At 33.8% G+C, this 24,527-nt stretch overlaps 3 protein-coding genes across 5 annotated transcripts in view; 1 reads left to right on the top strand and 2 right to left on the bottom strand.

The window, feature by feature from the left end:
• Nucleotides 1-24,527, top strand: part of LOC143083986 (uncharacterized) — a 48,509-nt gene that overhangs the window by 4,678 nt on the left and 19,304 nt on the right. Inside the window, exons 2-6 of one of the 3 annotated variants that reach the window (XM_076260396.1) lie at nucleotides 8,732-8,756; nucleotides 14,062-14,319; nucleotides 15,331-15,882; nucleotides 19,092-19,328; nucleotides 20,192-20,569. In XM_076260396.1, coding sequence (XP_076116511.1) covers nucleotides 14,160-14,319; nucleotides 15,331-15,882; nucleotides 19,092-19,328; nucleotides 20,192-20,569 — 1,327 coding nt within the window. In that variant the 5' untranslated portion in view covers nucleotides 8,732-8,756; nucleotides 14,062-14,159. The remainder of the gene's footprint in view (nucleotides 1-8,731; nucleotides 8,757-14,061; nucleotides 14,320-15,330; nucleotides 15,883-19,091; nucleotides 19,329-20,191; nucleotides 20,570-24,527) is intronic. The other 2 variants (XM_076260399.1, XM_076260397.1) reach the window with 2 other exon arrangements.
• LOC143083985 (integrase/recombinase xerD homolog) lies at nucleotides 1,095-3,003 on the bottom strand. The gene has a single exon (XM_076260395.1). The coding sequence runs from the start codon at nucleotides 2,846-2,848 to the stop codon at nucleotides 1,919-1,921; it is 930 nt and encodes a 309-aa protein (XP_076116510.1). The 5' UTR covers nucleotides 2,849-3,003; the 3' UTR covers nucleotides 1,095-1,918.
• Nucleotides 4,001-6,136, bottom strand: LOC143083984 (uncharacterized). Its single transcript, XM_076260394.1, has one exon. The coding sequence runs from the start codon at nucleotides 5,398-5,400 to the stop codon at nucleotides 4,216-4,218; it is 1,185 nt and encodes a 394-aa protein (XP_076116509.1). The 5' UTR covers nucleotides 5,401-6,136; the 3' UTR covers nucleotides 4,001-4,215.

The raw sequence follows: 24,527 nt of genomic DNA, 5'->3' as shown, positions 1-24,527 counted from the left end.
TCTTACTTGAGTTTGCCTTAACTAAATGTTATTAAACTTATACACAATGCTTATTACCACTTAATACAGATCAAGATTGAATTTTGGTAGCGTCACTCTAACCATTATAGAGTTATGCCCCTTTATAAATGGAAAAATTGCAAAATTTCAGTTTCCGTTCTCTAACTTAAGTTTGCCTCATTCAAATGTTATGAAACTTATACACAATGCTAATTACCATAAAACACGGATCAAGGTTGTATTTTGGTGGCGTAATTTGAAAGGTTCTAGAGTTATGCCCTTTTATAATTGAAAAATTGCTTAATTTTTAGTTTCTGCCCTCTAACTTAAGTTTGCCTCAACCAAATGTTATGAAACTTATACACAACGCTTATTATCACAAAATACAAATCAAGGGTGAATTTTGGTGGTGTCATTCAAACCGTTCTAGAGAAATGCCCCTTTAGAAATTGAGAAATTGCAAAATGTTTAGTTATTGTTCTCTAACTTAAGTTTGCCTCAACCAAATGTTATGAGACTTTTACTCAATGCTTATTACCACATGTACCACAAAAGTCAGATCAAGTTCAAATTTTGGTAGCGTCACTTTTACTGTTCTTCAGTTATGTCCCTTTATAACTATATGATATGCAAATATATATAAATCCACATTAATTGTTTTTGCGAAAAAGTAGAGTAGGAAAACAAATGTTCTGGTAAATGACAAACATAACCATCAAAATAAGATCTATGATAATATAAAGATAAAGAGATATGATATGATTGCCATTGAGAATACTATCTACCAGAGGTCAAAGGACAAGGATCAACTGTAAGTAAAAGTATGGCCTCCAACAATGACCATATTCAGCTTAAATCAACATATAAAAATCGACAGAACAAAAATACCACAAAACAATATTCAGGAAGGATCTTTGAGTTTCAATGACTGTGAAGAGTAACTATAAGCACTTCTTAACAATTCAAATTACAAATATGCATACATTTAGAATTCATTTTGAATTCATGTCTTTAAGTAAACTATGCAAACTGTAAACTGTAAATGTATGCTGAGTCATCATAGTTAGGGACCAAATTTTCTCAATCTTGGAGGGTGGGAATAAAAATCTTTAGCCTTAGTTTAAACAAGGTGTTCGCTGCTGCAAGTTATTATTTTGAATGCTGAAACTGCCGATGATGCCAGACGATGATAATTTACTTAAATCTGATTGGCTAATTAATGAGGCGGGAAATATGAATACTAGCTCTTGATTGGTTGATATGAAATGCCAGACATATCAAGGGTACCTATGCTGCATCCTGATTGGTCAATATGAATAACGTTATGATATAGAGGCGCAGGAGATATAAACAATGTACATAGTTACCAGATAAGATTGCAATGCAATCACTGCCCTGCAATTTCAACCATGATTAATAATATATTTAAATAAAATATTCACATTAATCTTATGTTATGAAAATAGAGACCCACCCTTCCCCCCTTTGCCAATGGTGATAAACACTGCCTCTTTTCAGCCTCCCTGCCAACGCTTGATATGGTATGACTTATATAACGTCCCAAATCAAGTTTGGATACACCCGAAGGATTCAGCGGCCGAATAGAACATAAGGCAGTGTTGGTTATATATTTAAACAAAGACAGGTTTGGGAAAACTAACCACAGTTTATTAAGTATGCATGTAATTATTTCAATTATACAATAATTGAACATAATGCTAAATGAATTAAGGCAAATACAAAATGTAAGTAATGCATGAATACAAAAGATAAATGATGTGTAATAAAAACTGTGGTTCTCCAAAAAGAAATCCAAACCTGTATTTAGAGGTAGGGGAATAGTGTATAAATATTTGTACTCAGAAAAATAAAACTAAGATTACAATGATATTGAAAAATTTATGATTAGAAAACCATTTTATACCATTTTTGGAAGTGCTTTTGCAAAGACATTCATGACAGTCTGTCGATGAGTGAAAGAAGGATCTAAATAATTTTTGTATGCATCACTCTTCCAATCCCCCTGTGTCTGAATAATTTCAGAAGGAACGCCACATTCTAATGCAAATGTTGCCCCGCCTCTACGAAAACTGTGCCCAGAGTACTTAGAACTATCATATCCTAGAGATTTTAAAGACTGTTTTAATCTGGCTAAAAACCCATTATATGTAAGGGGCATTAACTTGGACTTGGAGGAAAACATAAAAGCTGACACCAAATTATGAGAGGAAGGGCATATATCAAATGATAGTTTCAAAGCTTGACAGGGACAGAAGGGGGAACCTGGAATTATAGGTAAAGGTACTTCTAGAGCTCTTTCCCTATTTTGTATGGTTTTTGTTTTCCTGAGTGTTAAAGTGGCCCCCTCCTTCGAAAACTTAACCGATGCCCTGTTTAAATGCCGATCAGGATTAAATTCCTGTAAAGATGGTGTAAAAAGGTTTGATTTCCTGAAAAAGGAAAAAAATGCTACTAAGCAAGCTGCCCAAAAAGTTATATCCAAACTTTCATTTAAGTCTATAGTTGCAAAAATGCCAGACAGTATTTTAGGAGTTATTGGTAATTTTGGGCGTTTTTCAGCCCCTAGAACTCTTTTAACCCCTTTTAAGACACCTTTGACAAAATGTGTATCAATAGGGTAAGGCAACTCAGCCTCTTCATGCAGGAGGCGCACAATATTTAAATAATTGACAACTGAGTTATAACAAAGCCTTTGTGTAAGAAAAACAATATATCTGGCCAAATTATCTTTGCTAATTGGGACCATAGGAATTAGTAAACCTCTGCAAAAGGATTCATAACTTCTAAAATACAACATATATGTCTTTTTCGTTGAGTCTGCAAACATCCTGCTTTGGAAAAACAAAACTAGGCTATCCAACTCCTGCACCTTCCCTGCACTTGGAATGCCTACATAAAAGATAGGATAGGGCTTGGTTAGACATATGGGATTCCAAATGCCTTAAAAACAGTGGTTTGGGAAGATAAAAATTCATAAATTGGTAAAACCATGGAAGTATTATATTGACAGGAACTCCAACGAAAAATTAGCACATTCGCACCCCACTGATTTCTTTAGGAAAATAAAAGGTTCCGACTCAGTATGTCAAGTATGTGATAACTCCTTTGTGGGGTATCTGCGATACCGCCCTCGCGTGTGTAGTTTACAGAAACTGATCTTATCACGTGATCTGTTATCGAGGGTCTAATCTACCTACCAATGTAAATAAACACGGAAACTCCCGTGGCTAATTGCGAATCGCTTCATCAATAACGACACCTGTTTCTATTCAATAATTAAAGACAACAGCTGAAACAATCTTAAAAATCGGTCCATATTTAACAGAATGACAAAAGAAAAATAACTGTATTTGGAAAGAAGGCAAGATTATTTTTAGTTTTGTCTAATATGTTTTTATCACTAGAACTAGGAAATCGGGAAATATCGGATTATGCAGATTACATGACTCTGAAGTAGAGTGTTTGCAGAAAATAATGTGATGTCCGTGTAGTGTGCCTGATGGCGCCTGATAACTCAAATTTTAAGTTAAAGATTGTAAATTTTAATCGAGTGTAACACAAATATTAATAGTTTTCTCGATCGTAAAATGTAACTTAACATATTTATAGAAATTGTTTTAAGCACTAAGAGGTGGATAATTATACGCCTGTGATTGTCTCTCCATATAGTATGTATCAAGTTAAAACACAGATTACATGTACACCTTCTTTTTTTTAAATTCAACCTGGTCCGAGATTGCTCTGGCGTCTGACGATTTGTTTTGGGAAATTAATAAAATTTTCTTTTTGTTGAAATGAATGAAACATTTGACACCGGACTTTCAGTAAACAATTCAACAAGTGATTTGTTAGCAGTAAACCTCAATTATACATGCAGATTACAACTATTCAAAACTATTTAAAACATGTTTCAGATTTACAAAAGCAATAAAACTCTTCAATTTCTTCTCCGATAATTTTTTCAAATTCTTAATCATCAAAATCGTGCATGTCCATATTGATTAGTGAAATATTTGTAAATGTTGATAGTTTATTAACATAGAAAACCTAAAAACTATAAATTGTCAACTGCCAAATATTGGCATGGTCGTTAAATGTCATATCCTTGACATTTATGTATACATCCGGTTACTTCGGTAAATTCCGTAATTACGAGTATCCCGAAAACGCCGTTGAACCCATGCATCGATACAACTAATTGAAAGATGTCAAATTAATTAACAGATACTTAACGATTTTGCGGCATCGCACTATAAACGTTTGAAGTCGGTTTGTTGGAGTTCCTGTCAATATAATACTTCCATGGTAAAACGCATTTGGCTCATGTAACCTAGATATGAAGTCTGCTATAATATTTACTTTCCCTGGAACATGGACAGCTGTTATGTGAAAATTATATGTTGCAGAGAGCCAAAACAAGTCCCTAAGGTAAGACATCAAAATTTTGCTGCGTGAAGTGCACTTATTCAAGCATGCAACAGTGGTCATATTGTCTGAGAATATAACGACTCTTTTATTTTCCCAATCTTTCCCCCATCTTTGCGCTGCCAAGACTACTGCAAGAGCCTCAAGCTCATTGATATGGAGATTTTTTACTACAGGAAAGTCATTTTCCCAATTCGTATAAAACCAGTCACATCCAAAGAAACCCCCTCCCCCCTGCTTACATGCATCTGTGTATACTGATGACAAGGGGATCTTTCCTAAAATGAGGGACTTTCCATTAAAAGTCTCTAAGAATTTTTTCCACCATTCAATATCATGCCGTATTTCGCCATGGAGGATTGCCTTATGCCAATCATGCTTTAAAGGGGTAATTGCGTCAATAATTCTGCGAAGGAATACTCTCCCGCCATGAACCACTGCTGATGCCCAATTAAGTTTGCCTGCTATAGATTGCAATTGCTTTTTTGATGCTCTTTTACGCTTACTAAATTCTGCCAATTCATGCTTAAGTAGGGAAAGCTTTTCCCCTGGAAGCCTTAACTCCATTGCAGTAGAGTCAATTTCTATGCCTAAGAAAGTCAATTTAGTGGTGGGGTCAACCACTTTTGACCAATTTATCATAAATCCCAACTTGCGAAGAAGTGCGAGTAAAATGTTTAATGCTTGGATGCAACGCTGCTTTGTTGTTTCACAAATAAAAAAATCATCTAAGTATGCGATGATAGTAAAACCTCTGCGTGACATCATACGACGGACAGCTTGGGATAGCCTATGAAAAATATGGGGTGCTAATTTTGATCCAAATGGGAGCTTTGTATCATAAAAAGTATAATCTGTTCCATCAGGGAAGGTCCATTTTAAACCAGTTACTTCTTGACTTTGTGAGCTAAGGTTCACAGATCTATAAGCGGTTTTCAAATCTACTTTAGCCATATAACAGTTTGGAGTAACTAATTTTGATGCTTCATCTAAAGTTTGAAATCTTTGTTTTTCTATTTCACCAACAAAGGAGTTTACTGCAGACCCCTCTGGTCTACTACAGTCATGAATAATACGGACGCCCCCGTCTGGTTTAGGTATAACTGCTAATGGACTTATAATGCGGGGAGTTTTTTCAGCAAAAACATAGTTGCCACGTTCTATTTCATTTAGAATTTGCAAATGAGCTTTTTCGTACAGGGGGTTGTTAGGTGAAGCGGATGGGTGGTTTTTACCAACTATTCCTGATGGTAACTCATTAGCTGCTGAGGTCACAATGTCAAACCCAAATTCTATACCATGAAGTAAGTATTCTTTGTCAAAGTCATACTTTAGTTCAGTAACCCAAGCATCAAGGTGAAGGTCACGCAGAGGTTTTACTGGGCCTAACCGTTTTTTGGAAAGCTAGACTGATGCCCAGAGCCAGAGTGTCTTTGTCCACAGCCTGGGACATTACACACATGTTCAAATTTGCACCCACTAAGTGAACAACCTAGCCTGGAGTTGAATTTTTTACATATTTCTTTCCCACCAGCTGTGTGAGAGGAAAATGGTTTAAAACCCTTAGATGTAGAAACTGGAGGTTTAGAAAACTTGTTTGAGTTACTACCCTTTGATTTTAAAAACACAGTTTGAATATGTGGTACATCAGTTCCCCATCTAAACTTATGTAAATTCTGCAACCTGCGATACTCTCTATAATAAAAGAAAACTGATGTTACATCATGCGAAAGAAACAATTGGTATGTACGAGTTGCATATGATAAATAGTCCAGAATGTTATTCTGGACTAGATGACCCTCTTCTAATAACTTATATAAAATTGCCAAGTTTGCCATTGACCATTGGCTTACATTTAAAGACTCTAGCTTAGGTTTAGAAGGTCCAGATTTTAAAATTAACTGACCTGAACCCGATTCTGATACAATCCTTTCATCGTTATCCCCAATGTTAACCCCTGATAACATGACAAAATCTACAATGTCTAAATAATTAGAGTTAGTTTTGTTATTTCCTAACGATTTAATAAATATTTGTGGGTCCTGCCAGGACTGAATGTTATTAAAACAAGCACTACCTTGATTTGTGACACCAGATGCTGATTGCTGCTGTTGTAATTGATTTAAAACATTGCCAACACACGTGTCTGTCAATCCGGATGTTGGATTGTTTTTGTTATTGTTGCCGCCATCTTGAATGTCTGTCACTTCCGGTGCGCACGCATCTTCTGTAGTCGGACATGCCGGAAGTCCACCATTACTGCTTTTTGGCGCGTTTTCAGTTTCTGCTTTAAATGACTGCCTTATGCTCTTCAGGAGTAGTTTCTGTTGTCCAATCGGTATTTTGGTCTTCTGAAGATCTTCGCCTTCTAAAAGCGCCAAAGCTTCCATTGAGTCAAATCCTAGGCTTATTACTGCATTTGCCGTGGCCTCGCTAAGCTTTTTCGCATCTGCCCAAGTTAGAACCCGTTCCACGTCTGTCATGGTCTTGGAGCTTGAACCTTCCAAAGTCATCTTGCTAACTGATTGCACGTTATCACAGCAAAGTTAATGTTAATATTTCCAATCATTGGTTACTGCACCAAAACATGATTTCCCGGTCTGCATCCGAAGTTACGCTAATATGGTATAACTTGTGATGTCTAGAACGTTCCAGCTTAGTGCTCTTCAACTTTAAAAGTTCTGGTTTGCACATGCAATACGATTCTGCGAATAAATCACCGTTTCATCGGTATTAATTACGCTGTACCACGCGAGTTTATATCTTGAATTCCATGGATTTATCACCGAATTCCTGAAGTTTTCACAGATGAAATCAAACTTTCGTTAATAGTATCGTAAATTCATCTCATAGTACTGTAAATGTAAGATTTCCATCGTACTGTATAGAACGTCCACTTTCGATTGTTAAACTTATAATTAATAAGTATGAGAATAAAAATCTTTAGCCTTAGTTTAAACAAGGTGTTCGCTGCTGCAAGTTATTATTTTGAATGCTGAAACTGCCGATGATGCCAGACGATGATAATTTACTTAAATCTGATTGGCTAATTAATGAGGCGGGAAATATGAATACTAGCTCTTGATTGGTTGATATGAAATGCCAGACATATCAAGGGTACCTATGCTGCATCCTGATTGGTCAATATGAATAACGTTATGATATAGAGGCGCAGGAGATATAAACAATGTACATAGTTACCAGATAAGATTGCAATGCAATCACTGCCCTGCAATTTCAACCATGATTAATAATATATTTAAATAAAATATTCACGTTTTCTTTTTTCCTCCTATATAGGTTGCAATGTTGTTAATATAGACAATGCAATTTCCCTGAGGAACTCCCTTTGTGGCTAAAGCTGTGCTACTTTTACTAGGAAGTTTCGTGAAAAATTATATCACAAAACGGAAAGTTGATATGCACTACTATTTTATTCAAAAGTCAAAATATAGGACTGTGCGGCATATTTTCAACATTTATGTGCCCTGAACTTCCAAGAGTTCAAACTTGTACTAAATTTCTATACTACCCCTCCCTCCACTTGTTGACCTCCTAAGAACTAAATGTTAGCCACTTCCCTTATTTCCATACTGATAACATTCTCAAGTCTTGTCCTTATGAGAGGAAACACAGATATCATATGTGAGAACCAGTCCATTAACAAATTGACATATCTATGAATATTATATTTCTCCCCTAAGGAGGCGTTGCTTGCGAAACAGCAGTATTTACAAAGTGCAACCTATATAAGTCAATATTTTTACCATTTTTTTTTTGTGTTTATAAGAAAATGATAGATACAGAATTTTTTTTTAACATAAACAAATGATCAGCAATACAAAATCAACAAAAAATGAAGTTTGCAATGTTGGGTGAGTGACAATTTTTGAAGATGCTCATTGATCGATGTGAGCGAGACACGCTTTTTAGAGCCTCTACTTTTAAAAATCTAAAAATTGTACTTGGGGGGGGGGGGTCCATCTTACTGTTATAACGATTTAACAAAACTATTCATATATTTGGTATTAGAACTCTTATTGAAACCAACAATCTGCTTAAATAATATCTTCACAAAGTGATCCGATTCGCAGATGGCTAAATTCTATTACAGGTCTTTCTTATTCAATTTTCAACAATGATAGTTGGAAATAATAGTATTGTTTGATTCTGTGTTTGTTTGTTAATATTTGTCTTCACGTGAAGATGTTTCTTCTGATTATTTCTCAAAAACATTATTTCAAATGTATCAATACATAAAACCATTTTTTTTTAATATTTCTAGGAGTATGAAAATTGGTTGCGATTAGGTAAGTGTTCCTGTGAAAATGCTTTTACCTTAATTTGTTGTATTGTTTGTTTCATCTGCTTGGTAACCTAATGACTCGTTCATTTATGATATTTGTTTTTATACTACTGCTTTCTGTGCTTTTGAATTTCCTGTATCACGTGTTTATGGTTTTAATTATTATTAATGGAAAACAACTGTTTGGAATGCGAATATAGAACTATAATCGAGGCCAGTACTGTGACAATTACTGTCCTTGTTATTCATAATTCTAGTTTCAGTATTCAGCAATAACAATCACATATAACAATCACATAGGGTCATGAGAAATGTATATAACAATATGTCTAGCAACTATCATATAACTGGTTGTCCGTAATTAAAAATGCTCAACTTATATATTGTGTTTTTCATTATTTAATTTACACAATATTAGTTCTCAATATATTTACTTTACATATTAATGATAATTGACCCATGTTCCTAAAGATCAGGTCTTTGTTACATAAACTGAACTAATGTTATAAAGTAAGAAAGTATAAAATACTTCTTCTGATACTAATCCTTATATCTAGATTGTCATTTGATCACCTGGAGTTAACATACAACTTTACTTTAGACCTACCAAAAATTGTGAATACTTATTTTCATTCTTTATCAAGTGATTCATTTAATTTCTTAAGCTGGTGTTAATTATATAACACATACTGAAATATAAAAATCATAAAAAAATCACACTTATATTATGACATCTAAAATAGTACTGAATATAATACATCAAATTATATTTTTCCTGTGAAGGAAGGTGGTTCCCTTTAGGCCTTCTATTTCCTTTATCAATAAATACTGATCACACTGATGTTGCAAATGGTACGGGGAAGTGGCGTTAAACACCAACAACCTATCAATCAATTATATAAGGTATCATGGAATGTTAATCGATTCAATAGCGAATGACCTTTAACTTCCTGGGGACTCACTGCCACTGTTTAAGGGCATACCATCATGACTAGCTCATACGTTCATATTTTGCACTCATGATATTGACATTGATACTACAAATATTGTCATTAGAAATTACTGTTTTAATATTTATGAGATACAATGGTTATATTTTATAACAAACATACTATTTCTGAATAGCGGGGAATGTTCTTTAAACACTTATATGACAGACAACAAAAAATATCAAATATATTTAGAGGGCATCACAAACATCTAAGCTGGTTCAAGCGTGGTAATGAGCAAACATGTTTAGATTTACCTTTAATCGGAATGCCAAAACCTACAATTATAAAGACAATGATGTCTACGTGTATATACATGACTAAGGGAAAAGCTTTACAAGAAAAATAAACAAGTTAATGTTAGGTCAATTTTTCCTGAGAAAGTTGTAACAGTAGTTTTTTTAATACTTATTTTCTTTATCAAAGAATAATTGAAGAAAACTATGTTGTAAATACTCCACTTGGCTGTTTATTGTTCAGGTCTAAGTAAGGAGGAAAACAGCGTATTTCCACTTACTTATATATCTTGTTATTTTAAATGATTTAATGTTATGTTAAAACGCAGTCCCACTAGGCCACGATCGCACTATGATCTGTGAAAAAAAATTGCAAATTTTGATGATCGTAGTACGGTCGTATCACGGTCGTGGTGAGGTCTTCAAGATCGTGATGAGCGTGGCCAACTTTGAACATGTTCAAAACAATAGTGGTGCGGTCGTGGCGAAATCAGGTCATAGTAAAAGCGTAGGAAGAGCGCACTAAGATCGTAGTAAGATCGCAAAGGTCGCTGAAGCAACGAAGCGAGAGCGTAGCGAAAGCGTGATTCTATTTGGACAGGCTGCGCTACGATTTCACAGCGACGTTATTACGACCTCACTACGACCATCACGTTCTCACCACGACCCAACTACGCCTCCACTACGACTATACCACGCAGTTCACGACCATAGTACGATTCTAGCACGTCCTTGCCGTGCTCCTCACGCTCTTATAACGACCTGACTACGTTCATACTACGACCATCATTCTCATTGTCATTGTCACATAAAATATATTAAATCTCTCCAGGTTTTGTTTTTTGTATGTAATTAGGACTTCTTGTCCATTTTCTCTAACAGCTCAACCATGCTTCTCGTTTTTATATAGATTAGACCATTGGTTTTCCCGTTTGAAAGGTTTTATACTACTAATTTTTGGGTCCTTAATAGCTTGCAGTTCGGTGTGCACCAAGGCTGCGTGTTGAAGGCCGTACCTTCGCCTATAATAGTTTTCTTTTGTAAAGTGTTACTTGGATGGAGAGTTGTCTTATAGGCACTCGTACCACATATTCCTATATTATTTGACACATCTGTGTCATCTCTGCTATCGTTCACCGAAATATCGTCATTTGAGCTTTATGGACCAGCAGTAGGTTGTAATTTATGTTGGATTGGTCGGTCCGAAATATCTGCTTGATCTAGATTCGTTACTATCACAGACGTTTGCCTCTACATCAACCCCTACTACCACACCCACGTGTTCTGGTAGAATTTGGTGGCATGACTGTATTGTTTCCGAGAAATCTACGTATAAATCAGAAATACTAGTAGAAGGAATAGAACTGTATTGATATGGAACACGATGTTGACGTTATTGCTGAGAACGTGGTAAGATCGCGGTATGACCGCAGTATAATCGTGGTAAGAACGTGCAATAATCGCAGTAGAAGCGTGGTAAGATCGTGTTGCAATCGGACAACTCGTTGTTTTGTCTAGTGAGAACGTAATGAGCGCAGAAAGATCTTGATAAGCGTAGTGAGGTCGCAGAATAAGCGCTGTGAGAACGTGGTATACTCGTTGCGGGATCGTTGTAGAAGCGTAATGAGGGCGTAGTAGCATCGTGTAAGCAACGAAAATTTACATTTTAATGCCGCTCATACCGCGATCTCACCACGATCTGAATTTATTTTAGATCGCGGTGAGCGTGGTGCGATCGTGGTCTAGTGGGACTGGGGCTTTATAAAACATAGTAAAATAAATTTAAAATTTAAAATTAACAATAGGGTTTTAAATTACTTTATTCATTCTATTTTGCCTAAAATATAAGTTCTACTGAAATATAATTTCTGTTGAAAAAGTTATCTGATATTATGCACTTTAGTTATGACATTATAATCAGAGTAAATATCACGATGAGATTCATTTTAGTTATGATATCATGATCATGAACAACAGTATGCGTTTTTGTCATATTATCATGCTATTAAGTGTTATGCATTTTTTATACTGCATAATGTGGTTTGTCTTTTGGTAACTTCACTTTGTTTTTCGCAATACATGTTTGAGTTTGAATGTATCTTTGGTATCTTTCTCATGTCTTTTAGTTATGACATCATACAAGGTAAACACCATGCGATTATGCATTCTTGTTATAACTTCATTATGATAACAAATGAATATTTCCAGTTAAGTGCAAGTTTAATTTTCACGATTTTAACTTTTCTCGTTATTGAGTTATCGTCCTTTTTAATATCCATAAATGGTACTATTTTTGAGAATGAGTTATTTCCCTTTAAACAGAAATTTTCAATTATATACACAAAGTTGGATTACATTTTATAAATAATGTTCACCTGTTATCAGTTTAATACATACATGTAGCATATGGCTTATGTCTTATCTCACAATTATAATTGGAGTGACAGATTTATTTGAAAATTTTCTGTTTTTTTTAGTGTTGATGATTAAAAGCTATATAGGAGTTAATTGTATAGATAATTACAGATTAGTTTTATAGATTTTTAACAGACATTGTATTAATGATAAATACAAATTTGGATTTTGTTCTTTTCTTTGGTAAATTGATTGAAGAATTTTGGAGTAGGTGTTTTTCTGTATAAATTAATTTTCTGAGTGCTATATATAGATATATTTTGTGTGTGTGTGTGTGTGTGTGTGTGTGTGTGTGTGTGTGTGTTAATTTTATTTGATCCTGTTTGCAAATTCATTACATCTTTTTGATAACTTAAAAAGTTGAAGTGAAGATAAGTTGCAGTTCTAGATTAGTTAAATGAAAAAAATAAATATTGGGAACTATCAACTATATATATATATAAAGTTTGATTACACCTTTTATCAAGTTAACATAATGTTACCATCTGTTATTTGTCAATCACTCAATTATAGTTGGAGTGACAGATTTATTTGCAAAATATTAATTATACTTGATTATTATTTAAAAATAATTATAACATCATTTATAATTACATTATATCTAATTTAAGAGTCTATGGTTAAATCATGACTAATTTAAGATTTACATTATTGGTTCATGGAATTAAATGTTGAGTTATTTACTTTTGAACAGAATGGATTACCTAAGAAGTGTTTAATCAAACATGGAATCATTGGGGTTCTTTTATATGCTGATTCTAGCAATGTTTTTTGTTTATATTAATTGATATTCAGCTTATATGACTTAAAGGTTCAATTGAACTATTTGCATTGATTTGCGTCTGTCATCCCTTTGCGTGTTGCTTTATATATTTTTCTAACATCGTCTCCCTTGAAACTACCTGTTCATTTGGAAAAAAAGAATTGTTCAAAATCATGAGTGGGTATCTATTGTAAATAAATAATGTCTGTTGATGCCGTCTGCTAAACAACATGATTTATATGACCAAAAATATATGAAAGTTGTGTGCATTATCGTGAAACCCCCTATTGCAGAATGTCAAGATATGCCTACTGTTCATTTACACGTAAAACTGTTAGATGACTCCCTAAAAGAGTTTTTGCTTTTAAATGTAATTTTTACCAATTTTGTTCATTTTTGTTAAAATGATATATAAATAAGTAAGCAAAAATTACAAGCAAGACACATTCTATAAGAAGGTTAGCATAGCTTAAATTGTCAGGGATCTCCTCATTTGAGTTATTTTCCTTCATAACAAGTTACCCCTTTTTAGGTGTTTGCTCAAACTGTAGTACCGGAATTTATAAAATTGGAAGAAATTATCAGCGGTACAAGTTCAGCCAACAGGAGATTTAAATCATACATTATATTGTAGTCTGTAATGGTAAAATATAAAAAAAAAGATGTGCTATGATTGCCAATGAGACAACTGTCCACAAGAGACCAAAATGACACAGACATTAACACCAATAGGTCACCGTACAACAATGAACAAAGCACATATATCCAGGCGAGGGAAACATACTTTTTTAAGTCTCCTGTTTACTTGGGTTTTTTCTCTTATTAAGACGTCATCCCCTGTTACTTATTTGAGTTTCTTAAATTAAATAAAGGCAACATATTTTCAAATAATGCGACGCTTTCTAGGTTTACCCCTGGAGGTTAATCAGTTTGACAAAAGATCAGCTGGTGTATTTGCAAGTTTATTAGAGGAAGAAGGATACTGCCATTATGAAGCTCGAGTTATGTTAGCAGGTGAACAAGGCACCGGTAAAACTACAATTGCAAGATATCTTGTGGGCAAAGGTCCAACCACGAGGAGGTTATCAACTGATGGGATTGATTTATACAATGGTTTGTCATTTATAGACCGTGAGGCCAAAGAATGGATGCATGGCAAACAAGGTATTTTAATATATAAAGTATAAATACATTATCAATCAATCGTATCTTGACAGAAGACATCTCTGTTTTATGCCATATAATCGTTTCCTGTCAGAAAACATTTCTGTTCTATGCCATAGAACCGTGTTTTGTCAGAAAACATGTCTGTTGTATGCCATATAGAATCGTATATTGTCATTGTATTATTGGTCAATATAACTTAATATATACAATGTGATTCAGTGAAATGTTACTAAAAACGACCAATAGGGAAAAGTATACATACTTCTTTATGGAAATGAATCTTTAAAAGATATGTAGATTATCTAAATCTAAAGTATCGAATAAACCAAAAATGATCACATTGTTCAATTTATTTGGACAATATCTTTATTCACCAAGTATAGTTATTCATTGGTTACAAAATAGTTAAGTAGCTTGTTTAAATTGATATTTGGTCATTGACATGTTTGTGAAATATTGCTTACGTGCTTTTCAATATACAATCTGAATTGATGATGTACTTAGAGTGGAAAAGATTTAAATTCAATAAGAGATACGTCTTTTAGATCACTTTATGATGAATTTTAAAATATGTTAGGTACGAGTTCAACAGCATCTGTTGAAACAAAGTATAAAATAAGGATAGTTGGTATGATAGCCAATGAAACAACTATCTTACAGCGACAAAAATAAGCAAATACAAGCACATATAGGTCAAGGTATGGCCTTCTACAATAGCAGAATTGGTAACATATAGCCATCTATAAAAGGCCCCAACATAAAAAAAAATCAAACAATAGAACAATGATTCATGACAAAACAATAAACGAAACAGAAATATGACAGACATCAACCGACGACAAACCCTGAGTTACAGGATTCTGACTTGGGACAGTCCCATTTAGCAAGTGGCTGGATTAAACATGTTTATGATCGTTAGAATTGTTAAACCTTCTTTATTTTTGAACAATGGTGTAACAGCACAACATTGGATAAATACTAAAAATAAGTTTATCAATATATTTTTAGATTTTACATTATCAGAAGTAGCTATCAGTAGATCTTTACCTCAAAGTAGAGATACTTTGACAAAGCACAAAGGGAAAGGTCAGTCGTCATCTAAAGATGAAGTTGTTCCTGATGGACAAGCTCAACGTCTGTTAACATCGGAAAGTAGAGATACCTTGACAAAGCACAAAGGGAAAGGTCAGTCGTCATTTAAAGATGAAGTTGTTCCTGATGGACAAGCTCAACGTCTGTTAACATCGGAAAGTAGAGATACCTTGACAAAGCACAAAGGGAAAGGTCAGTCGTCATCTCAAGATGAAGTTGTTCCTGATGGACAAACTCAACGCCCGTTAACATTGGAAAGTAGAGATACTTTGACAAAGCACAAAGGGAAAGGTCAGTCGTCATCTAAAGATGTAGTTGTTCCTGATGGACAAGCTCAAAGCACAATAACATCGGAAAATCTTTCACCAGTGTCTGATAATGCTACACCGGACATATTGAATGATGCTGTGGTTCCAACAACCGAATTATCTGTCCCTTCGAAAGAAACAGAAGATTGTACTTATCCAAGTAAGCCTTTAAGAATCAAGATTCATTCAATTGCGATTTTCACCCATTTTACATTATTCGAATTCTTGAGTGAAATGTAGACTAGAACAGTCAAAATAATGTATATATTAAATACAAATACGAAAGAAGGTCACACTTAATAAATTTGATCGAAGAATTTTCATACAAAAAGGAGAAGTTCAGATAACTGTAATGTCAATCAATATTCATTCCGAGATATCTTTGAATTTCTTATAACAGACAAACCAGAAGATCTTCAGTGAAATGGGCTGTAATCCTGCTCGCATATCTTAATAACAGGAGCCCAGTTCATAACGCTGTTACTGTTATTCCTTTTTTTCAATTCGTCATCATATGGTTGGTACTGAATTCAAATCTTGAGTATGTGATATATCTATCTGTAAAAACAATACATGATCATTTTTTCAGTAGAATATGTGTTATCAAAGGTTATAGCAATTGCAGAATAATGTATTAATACACGTGTTTCCCTTTATATGACTTGAATCTCTATGTACACACTATTCCACTACAAAGACGTTATTTAAATGAAGACGGCACAATTCTTCAAGACTAATATATTATTGGAAGGATGAAATCTGTCAAACAAATAATATTTAACATTTCTTGCATTTTTTTTTTATTTCTGTGGAGCTGCTGATGTAAATGAATCAGTCTAAAGATCCGCTACATTTTTTTTTTGTAATACATGACTGAAACATTTTCTGAGAGGATAACTCCTGATTATTGATTCTATTTAAAAGTTTATTGCCCTCAAACATCATGTCGTACTATTTTTTAGCTCACCTGGCCTAAAAGGCCAAGTGAGCTTTTCTCATCACTTGGCGTCCGTCGTCCATCGTCATTAACTGTTACAAAAATCTTCTCCTCTGAAACTACTGGGACAAATTTCACCAAACTTGGCCACAATCATCATTGGGGTATCTAGTTTAAAAAATGTGTCCGGTGACCCGGCCAACCAACCAAGATGGCCGTCATGACTAAAAATAGAACATAGGGGTAAAATGTAGATTTTGGCTTATAACTCTGAAACCGAAGCATTTAGAGCAAATCTGACATGGGGGTTAAATTGTTAATCAAGTTAAGATCTATCTGCCCTGAAATTTTCAGACGAATCGGACAACCAGTTGTTGGGTTGCTGCCCCTGAATTGGCAATTTTAAGGACATTTTGCGTTTTTGGTTATTATCTTGAATATTATTACAGATAGATATTAACTGTAAACAGCAATAATGTTCAGCAAAGTAAGATTTACAATAAGTCAACATGACCAAAATAGTTAGTTTATCCCTGGAGGAGTTATTGCCCTTAATAGTAATTTTTTACCAATTTTTTGTAAATTTTTGTAATCTTTTACAAACATCTTCTCCTCTAAAACTACTGGGTCATATTTAACCATACTTGGCCATAATCATCATTGAGGTATCTAGTTTTAAAAACGTGTGCGGTGACCCGGCCAACCAACCAAGATGGCAGCCATTGCTAAAAATAGAACATAGGGGTAAAATGTAGATTTTGGCTTATGACTCTGAAACCAAAACATTTAGAGCAAATCGGACTGGGGTTTAATTGTTAATCAAGTCAAGATCTATCTGCCCTGAAATTTTCAGATGAATCGTACAACCAGTTGTTGGGTTGCTGCCCCTGAATTGGTAATTTTAAAGAAATTTGCCGTATTGGTTATTATCTTGAATATTATTATAGATAGAGATAAACTGTAAACAGCAATAATGTTCAGCAAAGTAAAATCTACAAATAAGTCAAATGACCAAAAATGGTCAGTTGACCCCTTAAGGAGTTATTGCCCTTTACAGTCATTTTTCAACAATTTTCATGAACATAAATTTTTGTAAATTTTTAAGAAAATATTTTCCTCTGTAACTAATGGGCCAAGTTCATTAAAAATAGAGATAATTGTATGTAGCAAGAATGTTCAGTAAAGGAAGATCTACAAACACATCACCATCACCAAAACACAATTTTGTCATCAATCCATCTGTGTCTTTGTTTAATATGCACATAGACCAAGGTGAGCGACACAGGCTCTTAAGAGCCTTTAGTTTGTTATCATCATTACAAACAGTACATTTTGGAATTTTAAAATTAAAGGAAAAGAGCAACTGGAAAATAACCCCAGTATAAGAAGAAGTACTTGTCCGGCTCATATTAAATTGAACTTTTCAAAGTTAGGATGGAACACGTCACTGATTAGTCTTTTGTAGACGAAACGCGCGTCTGGTGCAAATATGAAATTTCAATCCTGGTATCTATGATGATTTTATTTATATCTAGATGCACTGCAATATTTGTTTTACCAAAGCTAAATGCAATCAAGGCAAGCATTCTATCGAAGATTCTTCCGAAGACATCGTCTTGTACGATACGAGAGAGTACTTGACAAATAGATTTAAACACTTTTATGATTTTCTTAAGTCATACTGCCAAAGGAACGGGAATAGAATACTGAACATTATCTGCTATACATTTTCTCTTTAAACGTTTAGTCCTTGGCTCACTCAAATAAGCTTTCTTTCATGTCTGTCAGAAAAAAAAGATCGATGTAAAAAATCAAAAACATGTTTTGTTTAATAAGATATCAGTCAGCTTTAAATAAAAAAAACGACATTTATAATTACAAAGATGTTTCCGTAGTGAACTGACCTTTAATTATTAAACCGGTGCGTATGTGCTGTGGTACTACACACAAGCCTCCAACAATCAAGGCTTGATTGACAGTCTAATTGAATGGTCATAACTTTCTTAAACCTTACAACATGTACAATGCAGTAAACTCCATTATTCTGCCGCATTCGAACATCTTCAGGATGGGAATTTATCAACCAGTTTTATGTTATTCGAATCTCAATACTCTGATACAGCCTTGCATTTGCTATCTGAGGGAATCTGACTAATTATACTGCTAAAAAAAATGTAATGATGTTGAAACACTTTTCAACCCTTATGATGCAACACATTTCGTTCTCAAAACCCTTTTCAAAATATATGTAAAAGCTTTTTATTACTCTATTATATTGTTGATTATCCATCACTCCATATGGATGTAGAGTTTAAATTATTTAATAAATAGCACCTCTTTTGATCTCGAAATAAGTCTAGATAATCCAATTAAAGAGCCCATTCAAACAACAATTGGCTCATGATGACAAACATTATTTTTCATTCATGCAGAGAATTATTTGTTACCTGTCCATCTTGAAAAATCTCAAGCCAGAAGTTACGTAGAGGATACTGAGCAGCCCGTTACTGACAATCCCATTGAAGAAAAGCAACCTGAAATCAAAGCAGCAAACGAACCTCTCCCTGTTCTGTCAAAGGGATCTGTCAAAGAAATAAGCATACCAAGAGGAAAGAAAATTGTTAGTTCTTTGCCAGTCCTTTCTGAAACTACACCAGGTATATATAATGGTAATGTTATTCTAACATTTGATTAATTTGTCCATGTTGTAGAAAAAGACGTCTCTCATTGGCGACTTTCTACAGTTTAAATATCATATGAAACGAAAGGAAAGTTTAGGCAGAAACATGTCAGTATTAATTATTACATTTGTAGACCATTGTTAATTATAGTAATGTAATGGGGAAAATGACATGTTTACTTCTCGTTTTGATATTAAACGATATTTTTAACAAGATGTTTCAAGAATATAGGTGTGTCAGGGTGAAGATTGATACAAACATGAACAAATATTGGATACATTTTTAAAACATTGTCAGTTTTGAATTCCGCATTATTATTTTTCATTTGAATAAGGTTTTCGTTGTAAATTGATTCGATTCGTGGTATACCATACTTTAGAACTGAAACATATATACTGTTCTACTGCATCGAGTGAAATATGATATTTCTGCACTGGAGACAATTAAATGTCCAGATTTATCACGTCAGACACACATTTAAGAATAAACTGTTGAGTGTGGAAAAGATTCCGTAGTAAAGTCTGTTACTGTAATGTGGTTTCTTATGATATGCAGACAAATGTAATCCCTTTTCCCAATCTTCTGCAAAAAGATATGGTTTTTCTAGCTACATATCTTCATCAAGCATGGTTGGCTTTCGTCTTGAAGTCAAAATAGGACATGCAGAGGAAAGCCAAAAAAAATGTAAGGCAAAATTGATTTTAAATTAATGAAGAACTGAGATCAAACGAACGACACGTTTGTTTAATACAAATAATCAATATATAAAGAAAATATAAATCAGATAAAAATTAAAGAACCCGTATACATTACTACTTGTCTCAATTGTACAGCTTATGTAATTATTCCAGAGTGTCATTTAGAAACTGAAACCAAATCACCAGAAACAACTTCTACTACAGAAGTAGTACGAAACCCTGGTATCATTGGAAAGTTAAAGAAGCTATTTGGTGTCCAAAGAGATGTTGATGAAATAAAGGTGGTGATGACAAAAGAAAGATTTTGGGACGAAACTGTTAAAGCTGGAAAGAAGAAGCTACATCACAGGAAAATAGCTCCAGTCATCATTTGGGACTTCGGAGGGCAAGATGTATTCTATAGTACCCACCAAACGTTTTTGACATATCGAGCTATTTACTTGCTAGTATTGGATGGTAGTAGAAACCTTGATGATCCCTGTGTGTTTGAACAGTATCTGCCTGGAAAAAGTGGACCTAAAACAGCTCGAGGTAATAGCGATTTGTAAGAAATATCTCAGTTGCTATTAAATTTAGTGTGTGTACTCCCCCACCCCATCCCCCACTTATGCATATTAATTGTTTATAAATGTACTATTGATTTGCAAAGAATGCTCTAATGTCTATTACCCTTATACATGTGTACCTATCAACATTGAACCCCTTTCTTGACACTCCTACATATATGCATTGTACATATGGATGTGTTTGTGTGTGTGTGTTCATATTTGTGTGGAAGTCATTAAGTGATTCCATGTATTCTTGGGTAATTTCTCTTTTGTCATGTAAATCAGCTACTTTATCGCTTTCGATAAAAAAAAACATTAAGTCCTCGCCGTTGCGGAGGGGCATTATGTTTTACCTTTGTCCGTCTGTTCGTAGGTCCACAAAATTTGTTTCCGTTCTCTTAAATTTTTTGGCCTCAACCAATTGTTATGAAACTTATACACAAAGCTTAATATGAGGCAGGTATGACCCGTGAAAGGGGACGAGGTCTGTATATATATTTTATTTTAATACAAACATATTTTAATTTTCAAATCTGTTAAAAAAGTAACAGAAATACCGTAACGTTTCCGCTTTTTGTCGATCCTGCAACTTTTGCTGCAAATTGCTCGACATAGGGATAGTGATCCGGCGGCGGCGTTAGCTAACTTCTTAAAAGGTTTATATTTTAGAAGGTGAAAGACCTGGATGCTTCATACTTTGTATATGCCTCATGTTACGAAGTTTCCGTCAGTCACATGTCCAATGTCCTTGACCTCATTTTCATAGTTCAGTGACCACTTGAAAAAAAAGTTCAGAATTTTTGTAATGTTGAATTCTCTCTTATTATAAGTAATAGGATAACTATATTTGGTATGTGCGTATTTGCAAGGTCTTCATGCCCGTCAGACAGTTTTCACTTGACCTCAACCTCATTTCATGGATCAGTGAACAAGGATAAGTTTTGTGGTCAAGTCCATATCTCAGATACTATAAGCAATAGGGCTAGTATATTTGGTGTATGAAAGGACTGGAAGGTGTACATGTCCAACTGGCAGGTGTCATCTGACCTTGACCTCATTTTCATGGTTAAGTGGTTATAGTTACGTTTTTGTGTTTTGGTCTGTTTTGCTCATACTTTATGCAATAGGTCTACTATATTTGTTGTATGGAATGATTGTAAGGTGTACATGTATAGCGGACAGATGTGATCTGACCTTGACCTCATGTTCATGGTTCAGTGGTCAATGTTAAGTTTTTAAGTTTTGGTCTTTTTATCTAATATTATATGCCAAAAGTCAGCTATATTTGGTGTATGGAAATATATTATGATCTATATGTCAGTCCGGCAGGTTTATTTGACCATGACCTCAATTGCACGGTTCATTGCACAGTGTTAATGTTTTTGTGTTTTGGTCTATTTTTCTTAAACTATAAGTACAAAATGTAATAGGTCAACTATATTTGTTGTATGAAAGCTTTGTTAGCTGTACATGTCTGCCTGGCATGGTTCATCTGAACTTGACCTCATTTTCATGGTTCATTGGTCTTTGTTTAGCTATTTTGGTTAATGTTAAGTTTATGTGACAGTTGTAATAAAGCTTTATTCTTAGGACTATCAACATAATATCAATGATTTGTACAGAAGGCGAGACATTTCAGTGTGTGCACTCTTGTGGTTCTCTTGTTAGGGATTTTAGTCGTCACGTTATTTGAGTTATGACGTCATATTCAACGTAAACAAAGAAACGCTATCATCAGGTTACGTTTTTTTATATCAAAGAAAAATAAGAAACGGGTTATGTCTATAATTATGTTAAACTCATTTGATGTACTGTTGCATTGGTTTTAGTAAATTATTGTCATAACTTGCATTTCTCTCGGTACTCTCTTTGAATATGGAATAAAACAATTACTGTCTTTTGTTTCGGTAAAAATTTCGGTTTAATTGACTTTTGAAAACGAGTCCGTTGTCCGCTGACCTCAGTAAATATCAGTTTTCAAAAGTCAGTAAATTCAAATTAACCTATACAAAATACAGTAATTATATATTATTGTCCCTGAGCAGACGAAACATAGAAATACCAGTCAACGCTCTGTTTCTCTGTCTGTCGGATCGATAGTGTAAGTAATCCAATGCATACAACTCTTGCCCATATATTTATGAAATGTATATTGGCAATATCTCGGAAGCATTCGAATACAATGCCGATTAAGTTTATTCAGTATAGTTATGGCCATTGAATGTATAAATCTTCTGAAAAATTGCATGGAAATGTCAACATTCTGAATCTCAAGCCCATATTTCTAGTCAGATATTTTTTTGAAGTTAATATCAATGATTTATATCAGCAAGTACTCCAATGCATAAAATATATCGGCTCTATCTATAAATAATTCGAAAAATTGTGCCGATTAAGTATGTTCAATATAATAATGACCATTGCATGTATAAATCTTTTAAAAATTGCATTGACAATGCTGTCAAGTTTACATTCTGTCATGTTTGTTTTGACATTTATTCATTTGGTAACTATTTTTTTAGGAAATCCCAATCGTGCATTTCCAGTCAGATTTGTATGAAATTAATATCAAAGGTTTATATCAGTAAATGGCTCGGACTAATTTAAAAATCGCTGCCATTCAACTTATTTTACGTAAATCTTGTCCCTTTGAAATGCAATTAATATTGAGTATTACATTATTAACATTTTCAAAATGTACATTTGATATTGTATTTGTATGAACATTTATTAAAAAAAGTACTCCTTTAACACATCACATAGTTATTTTTTCTTGAATTTGAATTCTTTGAGAAAATATATTACTTATGAGTATACTTATTATGTGCATGATGTGTAGTGAATTACTTGAAAATAATTAACTGATCTTTCAAATCAAGTTAAGTAATAACTAAAGGTTGAAGTACATTAAAAAAATACTTAAAATTTCTGGTTTTTATACGCTCTTTTACGGGACTTATTATGGTATACCGTTGTCTGGTCGTCCCTCTGTCAGTCAGTCTGTTCGTCCATCTGATCGTATGTCGTCAAAATGTCGGACAATAACTCAAAAACGCTTCCACTAATTTGCACGAAAATGTTTGTTTATATCTATTGACGTAAGCCCCCTTTAGATTTTTATAAATTTTGGATTTTGATTTTCCGATTTTTGCTTTGAGCATTTTACATGAAACTTTGGTGATTGGTTTTGCTTAATCAGATTATGACGTTTGAACAGCGGTCAACTACTGTTACCTTTACTTATATCTATTCACTTAGTTGACTTTCGAATTTATAAATTTAAGATTTTACGTTTCCGAGTTATGGAATTTTATTAAAAAAAATGGGGGATTTTCCAGATTTCAGACAACAACTCAAAAGTCCTTCGAGCAGTTTTTGTGGAAATTTGGTGGCTGCTTTATATCTATTAAAATAACTCGCTTTTTTTTTTTAAATTTCTGATATGACATTGAGGAGTTAAGGAACTTGGTCTGTTGAAAAAGCGACGGGTATTTTATGCACTCATGGTGCATCTCTTTATAACTAATGTAGACACTTTTCATAATTGCATACCATTTATTACTAAAACAAAAAAAAGATTATAAATCCCAGCTTGAAAAACTAGTATAATTAGAGGTGAGACTAAGATTTAAAAATGCAGCACTTCAGAGTCGAGCTTTCATTCAAACTTTGATAAGCTGTTTTAAGAAAATCGAAGGACCTCATATAGCATGTTCCGATTATAATTTTAATATTTGAACAATTCTGAAGTGGATAAAGAAAAGACGTCTGGCTTCTGTTTTTATACTATTTGAAATGAATAAAAAATGCAGAACCAAAGAGTGGTTTGGGAGAAATCGAATTTTAAACATAACAGCAAATGAGAATAGAAATTGACTAAAATTTTGAAAGGTGAATACAGACAGCATATCTCCTTGGTCTAAAGGACAATATGATAGGAC

This window comes from Mytilus galloprovincialis, chromosome 7 (genome assembly GCF_965363235.1).
Source record: "Mytilus galloprovincialis chromosome 7, xbMytGall1.hap1.1, whole genome shotgun sequence".
NCBI lineage: Eukaryota > Metazoa > Mollusca > Bivalvia > Mytilida > Mytilidae > Mytilus > Mytilus galloprovincialis.
This window is presented reverse-complemented; position numbering and strand designations above follow the sequence as displayed.

What these genes read in the sequence shown, in the direction of transcription:
- LOC143083985 (XM_076260395.1), bottom strand. Translation starts at nt 2,848, where the DNA reads ATGTTTGCAGACTCAACGAAAAAGACATATATGTTGTATTTTAGAAGT.
- LOC143083984 (XM_076260394.1), bottom strand. Translation starts at nt 5,400, where the DNA reads ATGGCTAAAGTAGATTTGAAAACCGCTTATAGATCTGTGAACCTTAGC.